Source organism: Mangifera indica, chromosome 9 (assembly GCF_011075055.1).
Source record: "Mangifera indica cultivar Alphonso chromosome 9, CATAS_Mindica_2.1, whole genome shotgun sequence".
Classification (NCBI taxonomy): domain Eukaryota; kingdom Viridiplantae; phylum Streptophyta; class Magnoliopsida; order Sapindales; family Anacardiaceae; genus Mangifera; species Mangifera indica.
This window is the reverse complement of record NC_058145.1, coordinates 6456228-6473072: the sequence shown is the minus strand read 5'-3', so window position 1 is coordinate 6473072 and position 16845 is coordinate 6456228. Positions and strand designations below refer to the sequence as shown.

Below are 16845 nucleotides of genomic sequence, written 5' to 3'. Positions count from 1 at the left end.
GCAAGCCATCTGAGGAAGGGAAACCGTTATGAGGGAGAGACTGTTGGCGATGGCGTTAGAGAGTTATAGGATATTGAAACTAAAGCTAGGGGGGAAATATAATTTTTTAAAACTTGGCTTGGGAGAGAAAATGTTAGTTTTTAAATTTTTAGGGGCAAAAATGAAATAATTTTTTTAAAGATTAGAGTTTCATTAACTTTAATCATCCATGGGTGGGTAAATGAGATTTTCAAAGTTAACGATAGAAACTTTGGGAAATCAACATACTTTGGGTAGAAAATAGTCCTTTGGCCAAAAATAAATAAAAAATTTAGAAACTACATGTCAAAATATCTTAGAATGACAAAAACTGAAAAGTCATCTAAAATTTAAAAACTACACGTTGAAAAACTTAAGAATAAAAAAAATAAAAAACCGATCTGAAATTTGAAAATTACATGTCAAAAAAGCTAAGAAACAAACATAAAAAAAGGGATTTGAAATTCAAAAATTACATGTCTAATTATCATAGAATCACAAAATTCAAAAACTAATTTGAAATTTGAAAACTACATGTCCAAAAATTCAAGAATGACAAATACTAAAAAAAACCTAAAATTCAAAAATTATACATTAGAAAATCCTAAAATAACAGACATCGAAAAAAAAGATTTGAAATTAATGAACTATATGTCCAATTACCCTAGAGTGACAGAAATAAAAAAATCAAATTGAAATTTAAAAACTACACATTGAAAAACCCAAAAATGACAAATACCAAAAGTGGATTTGAAAATCCAAACCTACAAATAGCAAAAATCAGCAAAAGGACATTAAATTCAAAAGATAGACGTCAAAAACCCTAAATTGATAAAAACCAACCACAAATTCAAAAGCTACATGTTAAAAAACATAAGAATTATAAAAATTGAAAATAGACCTGAAATTCGAAAACTAAATGAAGAAAACCCTAAAATGTGAAAAAACGAATATAAAATTCGAAAACTACTCATTAAAAAACCCTAGATTTAGACAAAATATCAATTTGCCTTCTTAATATTTTCTCTCTCTCACAAGTCCTAAATGTTTAAATTATCAATTTGCCCCCTTATCAATTTCTCTCTCCTCCACAAGTCCAAAATGTTTAAAAACTCATAATTCCCTCCCCCAAGGATCCCACGAATATCACAGTTTTAAAAATCAACATTTTCCCCCTCCCCCATGGTTCCCTCATTGTCCTTGTGGGATAGTATTCCAAAACTTACAATTTCCTCCCCTCGCTTGGGGTTCCCCTGTAAACCCTTTAATGTAAATACTATTTAGAAAATCGCATTTGCCTCCCTCTCTGGTGGTGTCAATTCAACCTAGGGGATATTTCTCAAACCCGATATTCCCCGAGTTTAATATTTCTCCCCTAAGGTGAAGTTTTGATTTCAAAATTACACAATTTTTTGGCCAAAATCTCAATTTTTGGCTACCATTTTAATAACAAATGATTGTACACCTACTTAAACACAATAGCACTAAACTAATTAATCTAAAACAAGCAACAATCAAGCTATGAAATCAATTGTTCAAATTTGAAAACCCTAAACTAAAAATGACAAAAATCTTAATCTAATCGGTAAAATTTAAACATAAAAATGATTCAAATAAGATAAAGGATGATTTACTCACCTTCTTTGTCATTTTCGTGACCGGAAAACATCAAAAAAATCAAAAATTTGTAAAACTAGTTACTCTATCAAAGGTCGGGGAATTCTCTGATTTGGGAATAGTGGATCAAGGAAAATATAGGTTGGGATATGAATTTTCTTTTTTGTTTATATATGAGGGCATTTAAGTCATTTTAGGTGAAGAGGGCATTTTTGCTTAAGTTCAAAAAAATTGGGCAATTTTGCTTAAACCTTTGATGTTTAGGGTAATTAATTTAATATCCCTAGAAAATATGGCTTTTCATAAATTATCCCAACCAAACTCACTTGTATTGATTTCCTAATGATTTCAAATATATATATATGTGATTATGCGAAAAACAAATTATATAAATTTATCTCTATATACTGAATTAACTTATAATTAAATTATTTTACTCTTTATTTTTATTTTTTATTTTAAAATCATTTAATCAAATGATATCAAATCAGATTGTACCAATAAATTTATATAGTTTGTAAATAAAATATCACTAAAATTTTAAAAATACATAATCAATACTCCGGTCCATGTCAATCCACGAGTTAATTGATAACTTCCCAACTAGTTTTGTGGGAAACAAAGCAACATACCAAACTTTTGTAAACGTAGATGTCGAATCAACAAAACTAACTATTACCGTTAAACTTGGCTGATCTTATACAAAATGCCTATAGGTCCATTCAGGAATCTAACATAAATATGCAAGCATTTCACCATTTCCTTTATTATGTATTCCCCAACAAAAACAAATACCATGAAACCTGCAGACACATCTGCGATGGTACAAGGTTTAACATCGCTGAACCGTGCATCTTGTTTCAATGAGCACGTTTTTCAGTATTTGTAAAAACATATACAGCAGAGAAAATTTCATATAAACTCCTCTGAGCAAATGCCTACTCCTTTATCGTCCATAATTAGAATTGGCTAACTGTCATCTCTATAAACACTGGCAAGCACACAAATATTTTCTACAGAATATATGCCTTGTGATCGATCTCTGTGTATGCAAAACAAGTTTCTCATACAAAACATCTGCAATATTCACGCATGCTATATGACATTTAGAGTCATAGCAGGGTCACTTCCGCTATAATGTGGCCTGGCAACAACTAGAGGGCGATAGTCACTTCTGTATCCAACAAAGACTTTTCGCCATTTAAAATCTGACACAACTCTTGGATTCAAATCATATAAATGCAAAGGAAACTAAGGCAACTCTTCCACATGCTTCTTACCATCATGGATAAAGATTACCATATTTCTTCTAGTTCTACCAATATTGTTTATTGGCACTCTGCTGTGACGTAAAACCATATGCATCTGATGGTCTTCCATAAGAACTACTTCGATGGCTTTCTTTTGGAGCTCTCATTATTTCCTCTTCAAGATCATACTGTGTTCGCTGTTAACAGTAGAACAATGCAATAAACTTTAGGGGATATTACACAAATAAATAGCATTTGAGACATGATAAACTTTTTTAATAACAAACTTAATCCTTCCTAGAAGTTAAATTAATAGGTGTAACTAGCAGCCAGGACTCTAAGCATAGACTCTGACACAATATACACACCATGCATCTAGTGACGTCATATTCTGAAGCAAAATCTCAGAGAGACTATTCTTTTTTTCCAAATTTTTGTTTCAGTTGAAACTCTGATTGAATAATTTAACTACAATTTGAAAGATTTTCTAAGCTCATTCAACAAAATACCTACCGCCTATATAACAATGTATTGCAAGAAATTGCTTTGTCCTAGTTGCACAGTATCTGTGTACTTGGTGTAGACAAGTCATTGTCACATGCTCTTGAGGCAACTCTCATATAGGCTCAACATTTAGATTTAACGTCTGCCTTTGCATGCATACATTTTCCAAACATGTGAAGACTCAAGAAAGCCATCCCAACCACATCCAAAGATTTAAAAACAATAAAACTATGTGAACCCACTTTGGATACATAAATGTGTATACACTTATATGTATTATCATGTGATTGAGTGATTTTGAATTAATGATAAAACAATACACAATTATGTGATAACACGCATAAGTGTTACATATTTGTATACCTAAAATGGATACGTATAGTATTGCTTGATTTAAAAAACGATTAACAAATGAGTAAAAGACATATAATGAGGCAAAACTTGATGCCATTCATAATTTGCTTTTAGGTATGCACAATACTCATAATCCTGAATATAATCACACAAAAATTTTCATGATGGAATCAAGTTGATAGCAAACCTTAGTAGGATCTGAAAGAACTGCATATGCCTCTCCAATCATTTTAAAGAGTCTATCAGCATCCTTGTGAACTTCATGACCTATTTCCTTCCAGAGTCGTCCCTCTTCTCCACTCTCAGTTCTCACCAGGAACTGACCAGCCTAATGTAAAAGAGTGGAATTTCAAAAATAAGTAAAAACAAGAATAGCAGTAACATCACAAATAAATTAGAACAGCTAAGTACACAGATGCGGAACCTTGTCTGGGTGATGTCTAAGTGCCGCTTTTCTGTATGCCTTTTTTATGTCAGATGCTGCATCAGATGCTTTAACTCCCCTGGCATCACAATTAAAAAGAGTTAAACAACTCAATCTTTGTTTGGTTCAGAAAATAGTTCACAAAATGAGCCATTAAGCATGATTGATTCATACTTAAAAAAAAAATAAAGCATGATTGATTCATTATCTTAAAACAATATTGAACTTTTTTCCAGTACATAAAACAATACCGGACATATTTTGCCTTAAAACAAACAAGTTTACAAAACAAGGTTTCTCACTACAAGATCATGATTTCTGATGCACTTTATAACTGATTCAGCGAAAAAATATAATGTGTAATGGTGCAGAGGGTTTGAACCACTTTAAGATAAAGATTATAAAACAAGAAAATAAAAAAGTAACATGTCATCTTATATTGGTGTCTTCCTAGTTGTGTTAAATTCCCTCAACTTAATTTGGCAATCATGCGAAACCTCTGCTGTTATTAACCAGCCAAAGAGTGGAACTCTTGAAATGATGAAACACTTGCCTGTGGAGAACATTGGATATTATTTATATATATATATATATATATATATATATATATATATATATATATATCCAATGTTCTCCACAGAAAAGGTCCAAATTGGATAACTCACAAGATTAAGTAGAGATCCAAGGAGACTCCTTTCTTAGCTGTTTCTTCCATTAAAAATATACGTCGATGAGCTTGCCTTATTTCCTTGCTTCCAGTGCACTTAGATGTTGAGCCAGACTGTTTAGCCTTTTCATTAGACCTATTTTCAAGAATTGAAACCAGTCTCTGAAGGTCAGTTGCCGCTTGTACATAGTCTCTAATCATCTCATGCAAGACAGCTCTTCTAGAAACAGCCTGTTAAAGAGTGCAGCAGTCAGGCACAGACACACTAATAATAGAAGACAACATAGTTTAAAACCTTCGCAGCAAATATAGTGAAACTTATTTTGAAAATGTTAGGAACCTCCTCACAAAAGAACAACTATTCCAATATGAGCAAGGCTAATGTTAGCAACAAAAGGTATCAGCTCCTAAAAGCCGTAACATCCTAATCAGCCAAAGACTACCCTAAACTAAGGCAATATTTTTCTCCTTCCCTTCTACAATTTTAGCTCCCCTTTATATATATATTGCCCATACCTACCATGCATTTTCATAAACCCTAATCCAATTTCATACAAACCATACATGTTTCAACTCCCCAATTCAATTTATTTCACCTAAATATTAGTCTTAATCAATTATAGATATTATCCTAATTAAATAACATCCTAATCTTAAAATTCAAATTTCCTTTATCATCCTATTAATTATTTAAATATTATTGTAATTATTATTATAATCAAATCTTAACATTACACACCCATTTGTAAACTATCTTGTTCTCAAGATGGGAAAATTTGAAAGTCTCAACCTTTTATTTTTTTTTAGCTTTTATCCAACCAACCTGAAATTTTTTTTTTCACTTTCACATTTTTTCCTACCCAATTTGAAAAACCTCTCCTATTTTGCTATTATTCCAATTGTCACTAGTGATAAAAGAAAATCAACCCCATACTTCCTGTTTTTTCAATGTCGTTTTAGTCAATCCTAACCTAGTGCATCTCTATCAACGTTTCATTTTCTTCTTCATTCATTGCCTATTTAGTCTTCGCCATCGAGTGAATTACATCATCAGGTGAACAAATGGATTTCAAAAGTTGAAACTCATCAGAATCTATCAATTGAACCCTCCGAATCTGTTGATTATCATTCTCGGTTTCCCTATTTGACCAATTGAACCCTAGATTCTGCCATTCCCATTCTTGGCCAATCGTTAACTTAATAACTTTGTTGAGACTAGCCAATTTTTCACCAGAATCTATCATCTCAACCGGATCGGTTTCTTTCTTCTCTCATTACTTGTCGTATGTGATCAAGATGACCTCATCATCTGATCCATCTTCATTTACCAATAGGACATCCCATTACTCACGTTTACAATCATGATTCAATTCCTCTTTGCTTTCACAATGGGGACAAATTTTATTCTCCCCCATTGTTCTAACCTCCAGTTCCATTAGTCGTTAGACCTTCCTTTATCTTTCATCATCTTGTAAGATATCAAACCTCCACATCATCAAAATCGTAATACTCTAATACCAATTTGTTAGGAACCTCTTAACAAAAGAAAGCTATTCTAATATGAACAATGCTAATGTTGACAATAAGAGATATCAACTCCTTCTAAAGGTCGTAGCCTCTCAATCAATCAAAGGCTACCCTAGACAATATTTTTCTCCTATAATTTTACAATCCTAACTCCCCTTTATATATAGAATGATACTATGTACACACAATTTTGAGTATACAATTGAATACATAAATAATGTAACATCATGTAATTGGGTATTATTTTATTTTTAATTCAAATTCACCTAATCACATGATGACATATCATTTATGTACTTAATTGTATACTAAAAAATGTGTACACATAATTTTATTATTATATATATTGCCCATACCTCCCATCCACGTTCAGAACTCCCTAATCCAATTTCACATATATCATACATGTTTCAAGTCCCTAATGGAATTTATTTTACATAAATATTAAACCTAATCAAGCATAAATATTATCCTAATTAAATAGCATCTTAATCTTCAAATTCAAATCTCTTTTGTTATCCTATTAACTATTCAAATATTATCCTAATTTCATCATGATCAATATTAATCAACATTAATTAATTATTATTATTATTATCTAAACCTAACTTAAAAAACTGTATTTGATGAAGAAACTGGCAATTTCAATGTCCTGTCAAATTTTTAGCAAAAAACAAACCAATTTATTTAGTTTTTCTACTTAGAAAATACAAAATAAAAATTTAAATATACTCAAAACTCAATGCATAAAGAACTCGTGACCCCATAAAATAAAAGAAATAAATGCAAATACAAGCAACAGGTTAGACAACAGACCAAACTTATATCCACATATTCCCAAATTTTAGATAAGTAATCACTCACCACATCCACGATTAAGCTAAAAAGTTTTCTCAAATGATGTCATATACCAGAAGGATAGATGTATTAATCTAAAGGAATGAACACTCAATAAGATACACCAATATCATCTAAAAATAAATGAAAAAAAAAAAAAGGAAACACCATGTGAAAAGTTGACATAGAATAGAGAATTTAGGGATCTAAGTTTATTTTTTCAATTTTCTTAATTTTATTTTTAGTTTCTTTTCTAGATATTGTACGAGTGGACCTCCACAATTGATTAATTTAATTTCCTACTTGATATGAGTTTCATTCCTAGTTTGTTTTCCTATTCTAAGTTATCTTGGCCACTATAAATGGAATGCCTAGGTAATTGCTGATTTAAAACTCGATGAATGAATTAACACAAAAGATGGACTTTCAAAGCAAACCTTTGTATAATTTCCATCAAGAGCCGTGGCCAGACTGCAATCTGCTATAGCATCAGCTATCTGGCCCAAAGCTTGGAATGCAGCAGCACGATTACAGAAACAGATAGCGGCAAAAGGGCGAGATTCAATATTGCTGGATAAAGCAGTAGTATAATGCTCCACTGCCTCAGTATACCTTCCTGATTGAACTGCTTCATTACCAGCATTCTGAAATTTGCAAGAATAACAGAATGAATTAATAAGGTAAACAAATATTGGAATAGATCATTAACTCAACAAACTAATATCTAAAAGGTTATTTAAAAAAAAAAAAATCTTAAATACAACATAAAAAAAACACTAATTATAAAGTTCTCAGAAATATCTTAAAACTCATCTAATGACAGGATCACCAAGTTTTTCTACAAAGAAAAAAAAAAGAAAATTATTGAATTCAAACGAAACCAAAATCTGCAATGATCCAAAAGATGTGTTGTCCCACAAAATCATCCTGGAAAGCATCTTTCAAAACATTTCTGTTCTCTTCTAACCAAATTATCTGAAAAAACTACATGGCAGGTTAATAACTTTATTCCTATAAGGATGAAATAATATTACTGAATTCACAGAAACCAAAACCTAACATGATGATGTGTCCTTCCATAGCACAATATTCCAGACAAGAATTTCAAAAAGTACTGCTGTACCCTTCTAACCAGATTACCCCAGAATTGCCAATACATTTCCATAAGACCGCTTGAGCCCATACAAACAAATTCTATCTGCATAACCTTCTATGAAAAAATATGGATACTTGAAATAATACCAAAATGGAACATCATCGAGGCCTACCCATTCAGCACAGAACAATTAAAATTTCCAAGTGAGATACCGCAAGAAGATACAAAAAAGTTTTACCCTGTGACTAGCACTTAAATCAGAAAATCTTTCTCCATATAGCGGTATTTTTTTTTGAAAGAATTATAGAGGTATTTAATCTAGTAGATGGCACCAACAAGAAGGTTAAACAAAATAAATAAAACTAGAAATGAATATTATTTAGAGGCTTCAAAATACAATATATAATAAATTTATGTTATAAAAAGTTGTTTCTTATTAATATAGGGTCATATTTTTCATTTCTTCATGCTATTAAGCTGATTCTTCTTTGTTTTATTTATTTATTTATTATTAATTTGAGGTATTTAGATGACTGACAGGTTAACTGCATAAGCCTAGTAGCGTATCCATCGGTAATGGCTTTGATTTTGATATTCCAGTGGTCCTCCACATGCAGTCTTTACTGCTATTCCTAAATTTATATCTTTTTAAAATATATTTATTTCTTATTGAGAAGCTAATCCTTGTACGACTACAAAGTAAGTGCATAATAAGTATAGTTGTCAAAGGCCAAAAAGCCAAAAGACAATGAGCAATCTTCTTGCCTAGGCGAAGCCATCACCTTTTTACTAGGCAATAAAAAATTGTATTTTTATCATGGTGAATCACAGTCTACAATGTGGAACATTTATTCCATACCATCAAATTTCTCATCTCTAATTTCATCCATTTCTTCATTAAAAGAATTGTATTCTTCTTCATCAGACAATTTATATTCTAAGACCTCCTTATTGTTAGACTTTGACTTGAACTTAAGATTTAAAAAATTAAATCTCGGCCTTTTTGTTGCTATCATACCAATACCTGAACTTGTAATAACTTTAGTGGCATAAACAACTTCATTAGCCCTACTAGCCCAAGTAACATCACCATATTAGCCACACAATATAAAATTTTCCCAATTTCCATTAAATTAAGAACAATTTTTTACCACAATATAATTTTATTTCCAATTTTTACTACATGATAAAATTTGTCCAATTTATTACCACAATATAAATGGTTTACTGAAACTAACAAGAGGTAGGCCACGTGCAAATTATTGCAATTCATAAAAATTAAAAATGGGAGCATGTGAGAATAGCATGCAACTTGCTTAATTTATGTGTTGAATTTATGTATGTGACTTAAGATTTCTCCTTTCTCCAAAAGATTATTTACATACATTGTTCCACTTTCTCTTTCTCAGGGCAAACAAGTTGGAATCTGCTCCATTCCACATTCTATTTGTGCCAACACAATCTCAAGGCAAGTAGGGATTTTTTCACAGCACAGTCTTAGGACATGTTACCATATCTCTTTATATGAAGATTTTAGTTTAAACAATAAATCTTGATTCCAGTCAGAAATGCCCGAAGCTATTGAAAAACTTAACAATTGTCGTTAAAAGTCCAGAAATTATCAAAAAGCCTGAGACCATATCAAAAATAACCCAGAAATTGTTGATAACCATCAGTTCTGGTAGGACATAAACCTAGAACTACCTGAAAGTCAGAGACCATGCCGGAATTAGCTCAAAAATTGTTGGCAACCCTCATACGTGGCAAAAAATTGCCACAAAGGTGCTGAAAATCTGAAATCAAGATGGAAACAGTCCATAAATTGTTGTTAACCCTCAGATCTAATTGGAGATAGCCTAGAATGATAATAAAGTGCACTTTTCTGAAGCCTAAAGATTCCCCAAAGACGTTAAAAAAGCGCTGAACCTTTGCACCACTGATCACCAAAACCATTGAAAGGTGATGACCACATCTCCTTGAGTAACCTCACCTAAGCATGCCTCAATCACACCGTTGACAACTATGATTAATTGATACAACTTTAGTTCAGAACTTTCAACCAGAGTATTAGGTCTAGTTCCAATGAAATATGTCAGGGGATAAGATGATGATGATAATAATAATAATAAATATTGATTAATATTGATTATGGCAATAACTAGGATAATATTGATTATGATATTAAATGATAAGATAATAATTGAATTTGAATTAAAAGATTAGGATAATATTATAAAAGACTAATATTTAGATTAAATAAATGGGATAGAGGAATTATGAAACACGCATGGTATGTATGAAATTGGAATGGGAAGTAATGAACATTTATGGAAGGTATAAGCAATATATAAAGGGCCGCTAGGCTTGTAAAAGATAAGGAGAATAATATTGTCTTTTATTTTAGAACAACCTTTGGCTGATTGGAAGGCTACAACGTTAAGAGGACATCTCTTGTTGCCAACATTATTTTATATTTAAGTATTTGTTTTGTTAAAGAGGTTCCTATCAAATTGATATTAAATCAGTGAGATCTGGCAAGGATTGGAAAATGATCAAAAGGATGGAAAGTAGAGTATATGCGGAAAAGATTTTGGAGGTATTGATGGAGAAGCTAAGAGCCATAGAATCTAGGTTGGATAATCTGACCAATGGATTTAAGGCAATGAAAGGGTGTCTGAAGAAATTGAAGGAGTTACCATGCCGTCCAACTCCCTTATACATAAACGACAAAAAATGAGAACAAAACCAATTAAACAATTCAGACCAAGAAACATCAAACTAAGTCAAAAGTAAAATAGAAGTTGACAATCATTGCTTAAGGTATTTTGTATTCAATCTAGCTACCAAGCTTTGCCCTAAAAGGATTGAATATCATATACAACAAAGTACAATTTGTTTCTAAAAATATTTCTTCTGAGACACAAACAACCAATTTTTAACCTCATGATCTTCCATGGAAATAGGTGGCCTAAATTCGTCATCAAGATTGAAATCATAATAAAAAAATTGATACAATAGTTCAATAAATGAAAAAATCCATATGTAATGCATGGTATGATTCCAACATAGTTCATTAACTAACAGCTACTGTTGAGATACCATATCAACTACTATTCCAACATCAAGATAAGAGAATAAAAGAGGAATGAATTGTGTACCTTACAACGTAAAAGTTCCCGAATTGTTGCAGCTAATGAAATTGATGATTTCAGCATATCATTTCCATGCCTACATGATTGAAATTAGGATCAGGAACCTAAAAGCCCTCCATGAGGGATCCAAATTAAGTCACAAAAACATAATAATTAGTTATGCATAAAGAAAAATATGCATTACTTGTCAATGAGAGATCCAAGTTGCTCCAGCTTCTGAAGTAAATCAAGTGCCACCTCAAGCTTGCCCAAGCAAAAGTAGGACTTGGATATTAAGTGCCACCTCCACAGCCTTGCAGGTGAGCATCTAATGCTTCCAGAAGCTTTCACATCTACTGAACCATTATCAGTTCTCTCCAAAGCAAAATTCTTCTCAGCAACATCAAGAGTCTGTTCACATAATTGAATTGCCTCTTGATATTTCCGCAACTGAAAAAGTACAACAATGTTATCTACCATGCTATGATCAAAACTTAAGGTATAATAATCAAACACCTTACAAGAAGTTTATATTCATTCTTAGATGATAAATTTGTTGTGTTTTCTTTAAAATGAAAAAAGATAAATAAGTGGAGATATATGTTAAAGGAGGTTTATAGTCATCCAATAGATGATAAATTTATTATGCTCTCCTTAAAATGGAAAAAAGATAAATAAGCAGAGTTACATGTTATTGGAGGTTTATAGTCATTCAATAGATGATAAAGTTATTGTGATTTCTTTAAAATGGAATAAGATAATTAAGCAGATTTATATGTTGATGGAGAACAAACCATGTATAATGCCTCTGCTTTCATTTCAAGCAACTTTTCTGAGTATGAACTAATGGACAAGGCATCCACAATTATTTCTAAAGCATCAGATGCTGCTTCTGAAGTTTTCTGCTCCAACAATTTAGCAGAACGATTTGTACTCTCGGCCACTTTCTAAAAGGGGAACCACATAGTTAGTCACCAACTCATAAAAATATTATTTCTAAAGACCGACAAGGGAAACAGAGGACTCTACATAAATTGCAAGATAATTCGATTCACAAACCTCAATAAAAACAACTTTAGCTCACCAAAACCACACAGAAAGTATTCAAGCAAACATAATACAATATCAAGTTAAATATTAAATACATTGTTGAAGACTCACAATTTTTTACATAAAAAAATAAATCCTTGAGGATTAAAAAAATTTCCATATGTGAATAAAACCTATAAATATAACGATTTCCATAAATCTTGTTTAGCACACAAGCAGTCATCAATCATATACCATTATGCTGTGAAATAAATTTAGATTAAGAACTTAGAAATAAATTGATCACATGAACTTACTATTACAATTTATACTAATTCCTTGTGAAGGCATCATACCCAACAGCAAATAAACAGATGCTTACCTGAGCTTTTTGTAGGCCTTCAGCAGCATCGATTGTAATTCTACGATCCAAACACACATCAGGCCCTGATTCTAGGAGTTTGTTATAATAATGCAGTGCATTTTCAACTTCCCCCAGTACAAGGTGGCAACTGGAAGGAAAAAAAAAAGACACCCAAATTTAGTGTAGCAACAATGTCATTGAATTGCACACAAAATTTAGTAGCAAACAACATTTCCACGCAAAAAAAAATTTATATAATGATAAAAAAAAAACAAAATTTTGTATTACCAGCACTGCAGAATTAAGCAATATAAAAATTATTTAAATACCACAAGTGTGTGTTCATACAAATTTGTTTAGGAATGAACCAAATTAATGGCAAATCACACAACAGTTCCATTCCATGCATCTAATATAAAAAGAACAAACAAAAAGCCTTACTTTGCAGCACGCATGTAAACTTTGAGAAAGTTCGAATCAATATTGGCAGCTATCAAACAATCCTCTATAGCTTCCCTCAACCTTCCAAGAGAGATCTTTGTTGCTGCACGATTGCTGTAGCAAAGCAAAAGAGGCTTGATGCAGCATCCTGCAGTCTCGCCTGGAGGGGCAGACTTAATGCCCTGTGTGTAAAATTCCTCAGCTTTAGACAGATTACCATTTTTATATGCTTGATTACCCCTGATGCAAATAGAAAATTGCAAACATGAAAAAGTAATCGATATTATCGCAAGCAACATTATAATTAACAATTTCACATTGCCATCAATAGAAAAGCAATTGCTAGTTAACAAATTCATATCACCATAAATGATAACCCAAGAGATGCATTTTAGAAATAACTATAAACTAATCATTTATTCTCATACCTTTGTCGCCACATTTCACAGGCTTCCTGAAATGAAGCACTGGCAGAGATAAAACCGTGCTTGATCTGTTCAGCCAGTTCAGATATAGTCCCCACTTCACCTTTAAATGTATATCTATCTTCTTTTTGACCATGGACAAAGGAAGAGCTGACCTTAACATCAGAACTTGGAGAGATAATAAATGACTCATTACCAACTTTCTTCTTATTTTTCTTTCGAGGCAGACGTCGTCTAGAAGTTAAACCACCTTCTATGGTGGATGATGCAGAAAAGGTAAAGTATTTCTGCCCTTCTACACCTGAATCAAAACAATATTGTAAATTTTCAGGAATCTTGGTGTTCAAGCCATCTGCATGTTCCACTGAAGGGACAGTGGAACCATTGCTGCAGCATACCTGCTCCTGATAGAAACTAGTGTAGGAAGTTTCAGAACCAAAAACAAACCCTTTCGAAGAAAAATCATCATCTTGAGAACTTTTAAAATGACTTCCAAAACTCTTACCGTTTGACTGTTTACAATTCCGATCACCTATATTAATATTGCAACTTTCTGCAAAAGAAGGATTTCCATCTTTAGAATCAGTAGTACCAGAGTGGTGTGAGGTGGAGGTTGCACAACTATTTTCTCTGTAACAGGACTCCTTTGATTTCAATAATGTTTCCCTAGAAGGTATATCACTCACTGTATTTTCAGCATAGGGGGAAAAATCCATAGGAGAGTAACACTCAGGAGAGGTTGGCTTTTCTTGTAAACTGCTTTCCTTCTGCACATGGACTTGCTTCAGCCCTTGCTTAAGGAAAGAAGGCTGCCTCACCTTTCCCCTAGTTTTCTTTGATCTTTTGCCTTTAAATGATTTACTCTTTGAACTAAATTCTAGTTTCCCATTTGGTTTAGGGGATAGATTTGCTTTAAAACAAGATGGATCCCAAAGGGGTGTTATGAAGGAAATCCCTAATCCTTGCAAACTGTTCTCAACCCTGTTCTGAACTCCATTTGCAGAAGGTGCCTCAGGAACATAAGTGTTTTCTGAAGAAGTTGCCTCAGGTACAAAACCATTTACTGATGAAGCACTGTCTCTATTACAGCTATTACCAAATACAATACGATCACTATCACCGGACCCACATTTATCTCCCACCTTTGTCCCAATAACAGCAGCAGCACCTGATATCTGCTCATGAGTAGGATTTGAATCTACACTAAAAGAACTAGAAGGCTTTACGCCACTAGTAAACACAAATTTAACATCTGCATATGTGCATGAATTCTTATTTGAATCATATTTCTTGTCAGAACCATCATCATTTTCATATTCATTGATGTTCAGTTTCTTTATCTCATCAGGTAGTTTAAATACTGGGATTGTGCTTGGAGCACCAACCATATTGTTACTACTACTATTACTTTCTGATACAAACTTACTCGCATAACAGAGATTGGGATCCATATTATCATTTTTTATCTGCCCAATGTTTTTGCCAATACCAAAGCTTCTCTTATTGTCTGCACCAAAAACAAAAGCACCCTTACCATAATCCTCCCTGCAACTAAAACTTTCGTAACATTTAAATCTAACTTCATTAGCCTTCACTTCCTCAGCCTCTATTTCACTTTGTATTTCCGTCTTCTCATGATCATCAGAAAATGGTTTACCTTTTTTTTCACCAGAATCACTCTCATCTGAGTTCACATTCAACACAGAATTACGCCAACTAGAACCAAACACAAAACCCAAGCCAGAATCACCCAAATTCCTACTACATTCACTTTTTTTTGAATTTGAACTCGATTCCATACCACCACCATTAACATCAAACACAAAACCCACATTCTCCGAATCATGAATTTTATTTTTCACACCCTCACCTGATTCCCTTTTCTCCGAAATGAAGTTCAGAAAAAAATCACACTTATCATCATCAAACACAAGGCCCATGGTATCAAGTTTTTCGGACTCACTTAAGTCACTCTTTTTAGCACCAAATACAAGCCCCGTATTATCATTCTCTAAAGAAAACTTATTTGATACACTATTAATATTCTCTAAAATCCCATTACTAGAAAACGGTGAATTATAACTATTACCATTTATTGAGTCCAAAACTTCACCCTTTGTTGCAAACGGATTAAAGTCCGGCGCCATTTCACTCGCTCCATTTCTGGACCTCCCCATCTGCTTCCTCACCTTCAACAGCCTTGGTTTGCTCCGAACCGACCCAGTTCGCCAGCCGGTTCCACAACCGACACCAACGCCAATACTAAAAGCTGTTGAAGAAGACGAAGTAGAGTTATTGGAGTTACGTTGCTTATGCAAAGGATCGCCCGAAGAAGAACATGGATCAAAATTAGGGTTAATATTAGGGTTTGGGGAGGGTTTGCTGGTGAAGGATGATTGTAATTCCACGGCCGCAGCAGCCGGCGACATTGGGATATATGGGTATTAGGGTTTATGGGATTCTCTTCAGTTTTTTTTTAATAAATAATTGAAGAAGATTTATTGTACTGTGGACTGGGAATTTCGGAATTGCGTGGCTTAGTTTTGAAGTAACACAGAATGAAAATACGGTGTTGCTTGTAGAGTGAACGTTACGAGGAGTTCTGATATTAAGAATTTAAACTTACCAAGCCAAAAGACATATTCCCACCTACGAACCTAGCCCCGGCTTATTAATTATTTAAAATCTAAAGTTTCACGATAAACTATCCAAATTAAAAGAAATGGTTAACCTTACCAGTAAAATCAATATTTAATTAATAATATATTAAAAATAATAAATTATTATTTATTTATTTTTAAATTTAAAAAATTAATAATTTTTTACTATTAAATTTTGAAAATTATTTTCCCCCCCCCCCTAAGGGTTTGGTTTTTCTCTCTCCCCCCATTTTCAACGTCAAAATTAATCCAACCACTTTTTCTCTCTCTCCCTTTTTCCAATGCCTCTCCAACATCTTTCCCCCATTGTGAATCACAATAGTCATTAGACAAAAACAAAATGTCTTCGTCATGAGACCAGGTAACATCTTTGTCACTATTTATAATCAAACCAAATTTTTTGGTATCTAGTTTCGAACTAAATCTTAATATTAATATTTCAAATTTTCAATTAAGTTTCTAATATTCAATATCTTTAATAAATTGTATTTTTTTGTAATT

At 32.5% G+C, this 16845-nt stretch overlaps 1 protein-coding gene across 3 annotated transcripts; it reads right to left on the bottom strand.

The window, feature by feature from the left end:
* Positions 1 to 2377: 2377 nt before the first annotated feature.
* On the bottom strand, positions 2378 to 16324 carry LOC123225749. 3 transcript variants are annotated; one of them, XM_044649905.1, is made up of 12 exons: positions 13688 to 16323; positions 13260 to 13499; positions 12837 to 12966; positions 12220 to 12372; positions 11631 to 11875; positions 11453 to 11522; positions 7636 to 7842; positions 4833 to 5065; positions 4168 to 4246; positions 3931 to 4071; positions 2916 to 3082; positions 2378 to 2809 (listed from the first exon to the last, which is right to left on the bottom strand). In XM_044649905.1, exons 1-11 carry the CDS (start codon positions 16111 to 16113, stop codon positions 2951 to 2953), a joined length of 4056 nt encoding a protein of 1351 aa, XP_044505840.1. In that variant the 5' UTR covers positions 16114 to 16323; the 3' UTR covers positions 2378 to 2809; positions 2916 to 2950. The 3 variants fall into 3 exon arrangements, with proteins under 3 accessions (XP_044505840.1, XP_044505841.1, XP_044505839.1); XM_044649906.1 differs by having other exon boundaries at positions 2378 to 3082; positions 4908 to 5065; positions 13688 to 16324; XM_044649904.1 differs by having other exon boundaries at positions 2378 to 3082.
* Positions 16325 to 16845: the final 521 nt, after the last annotated feature.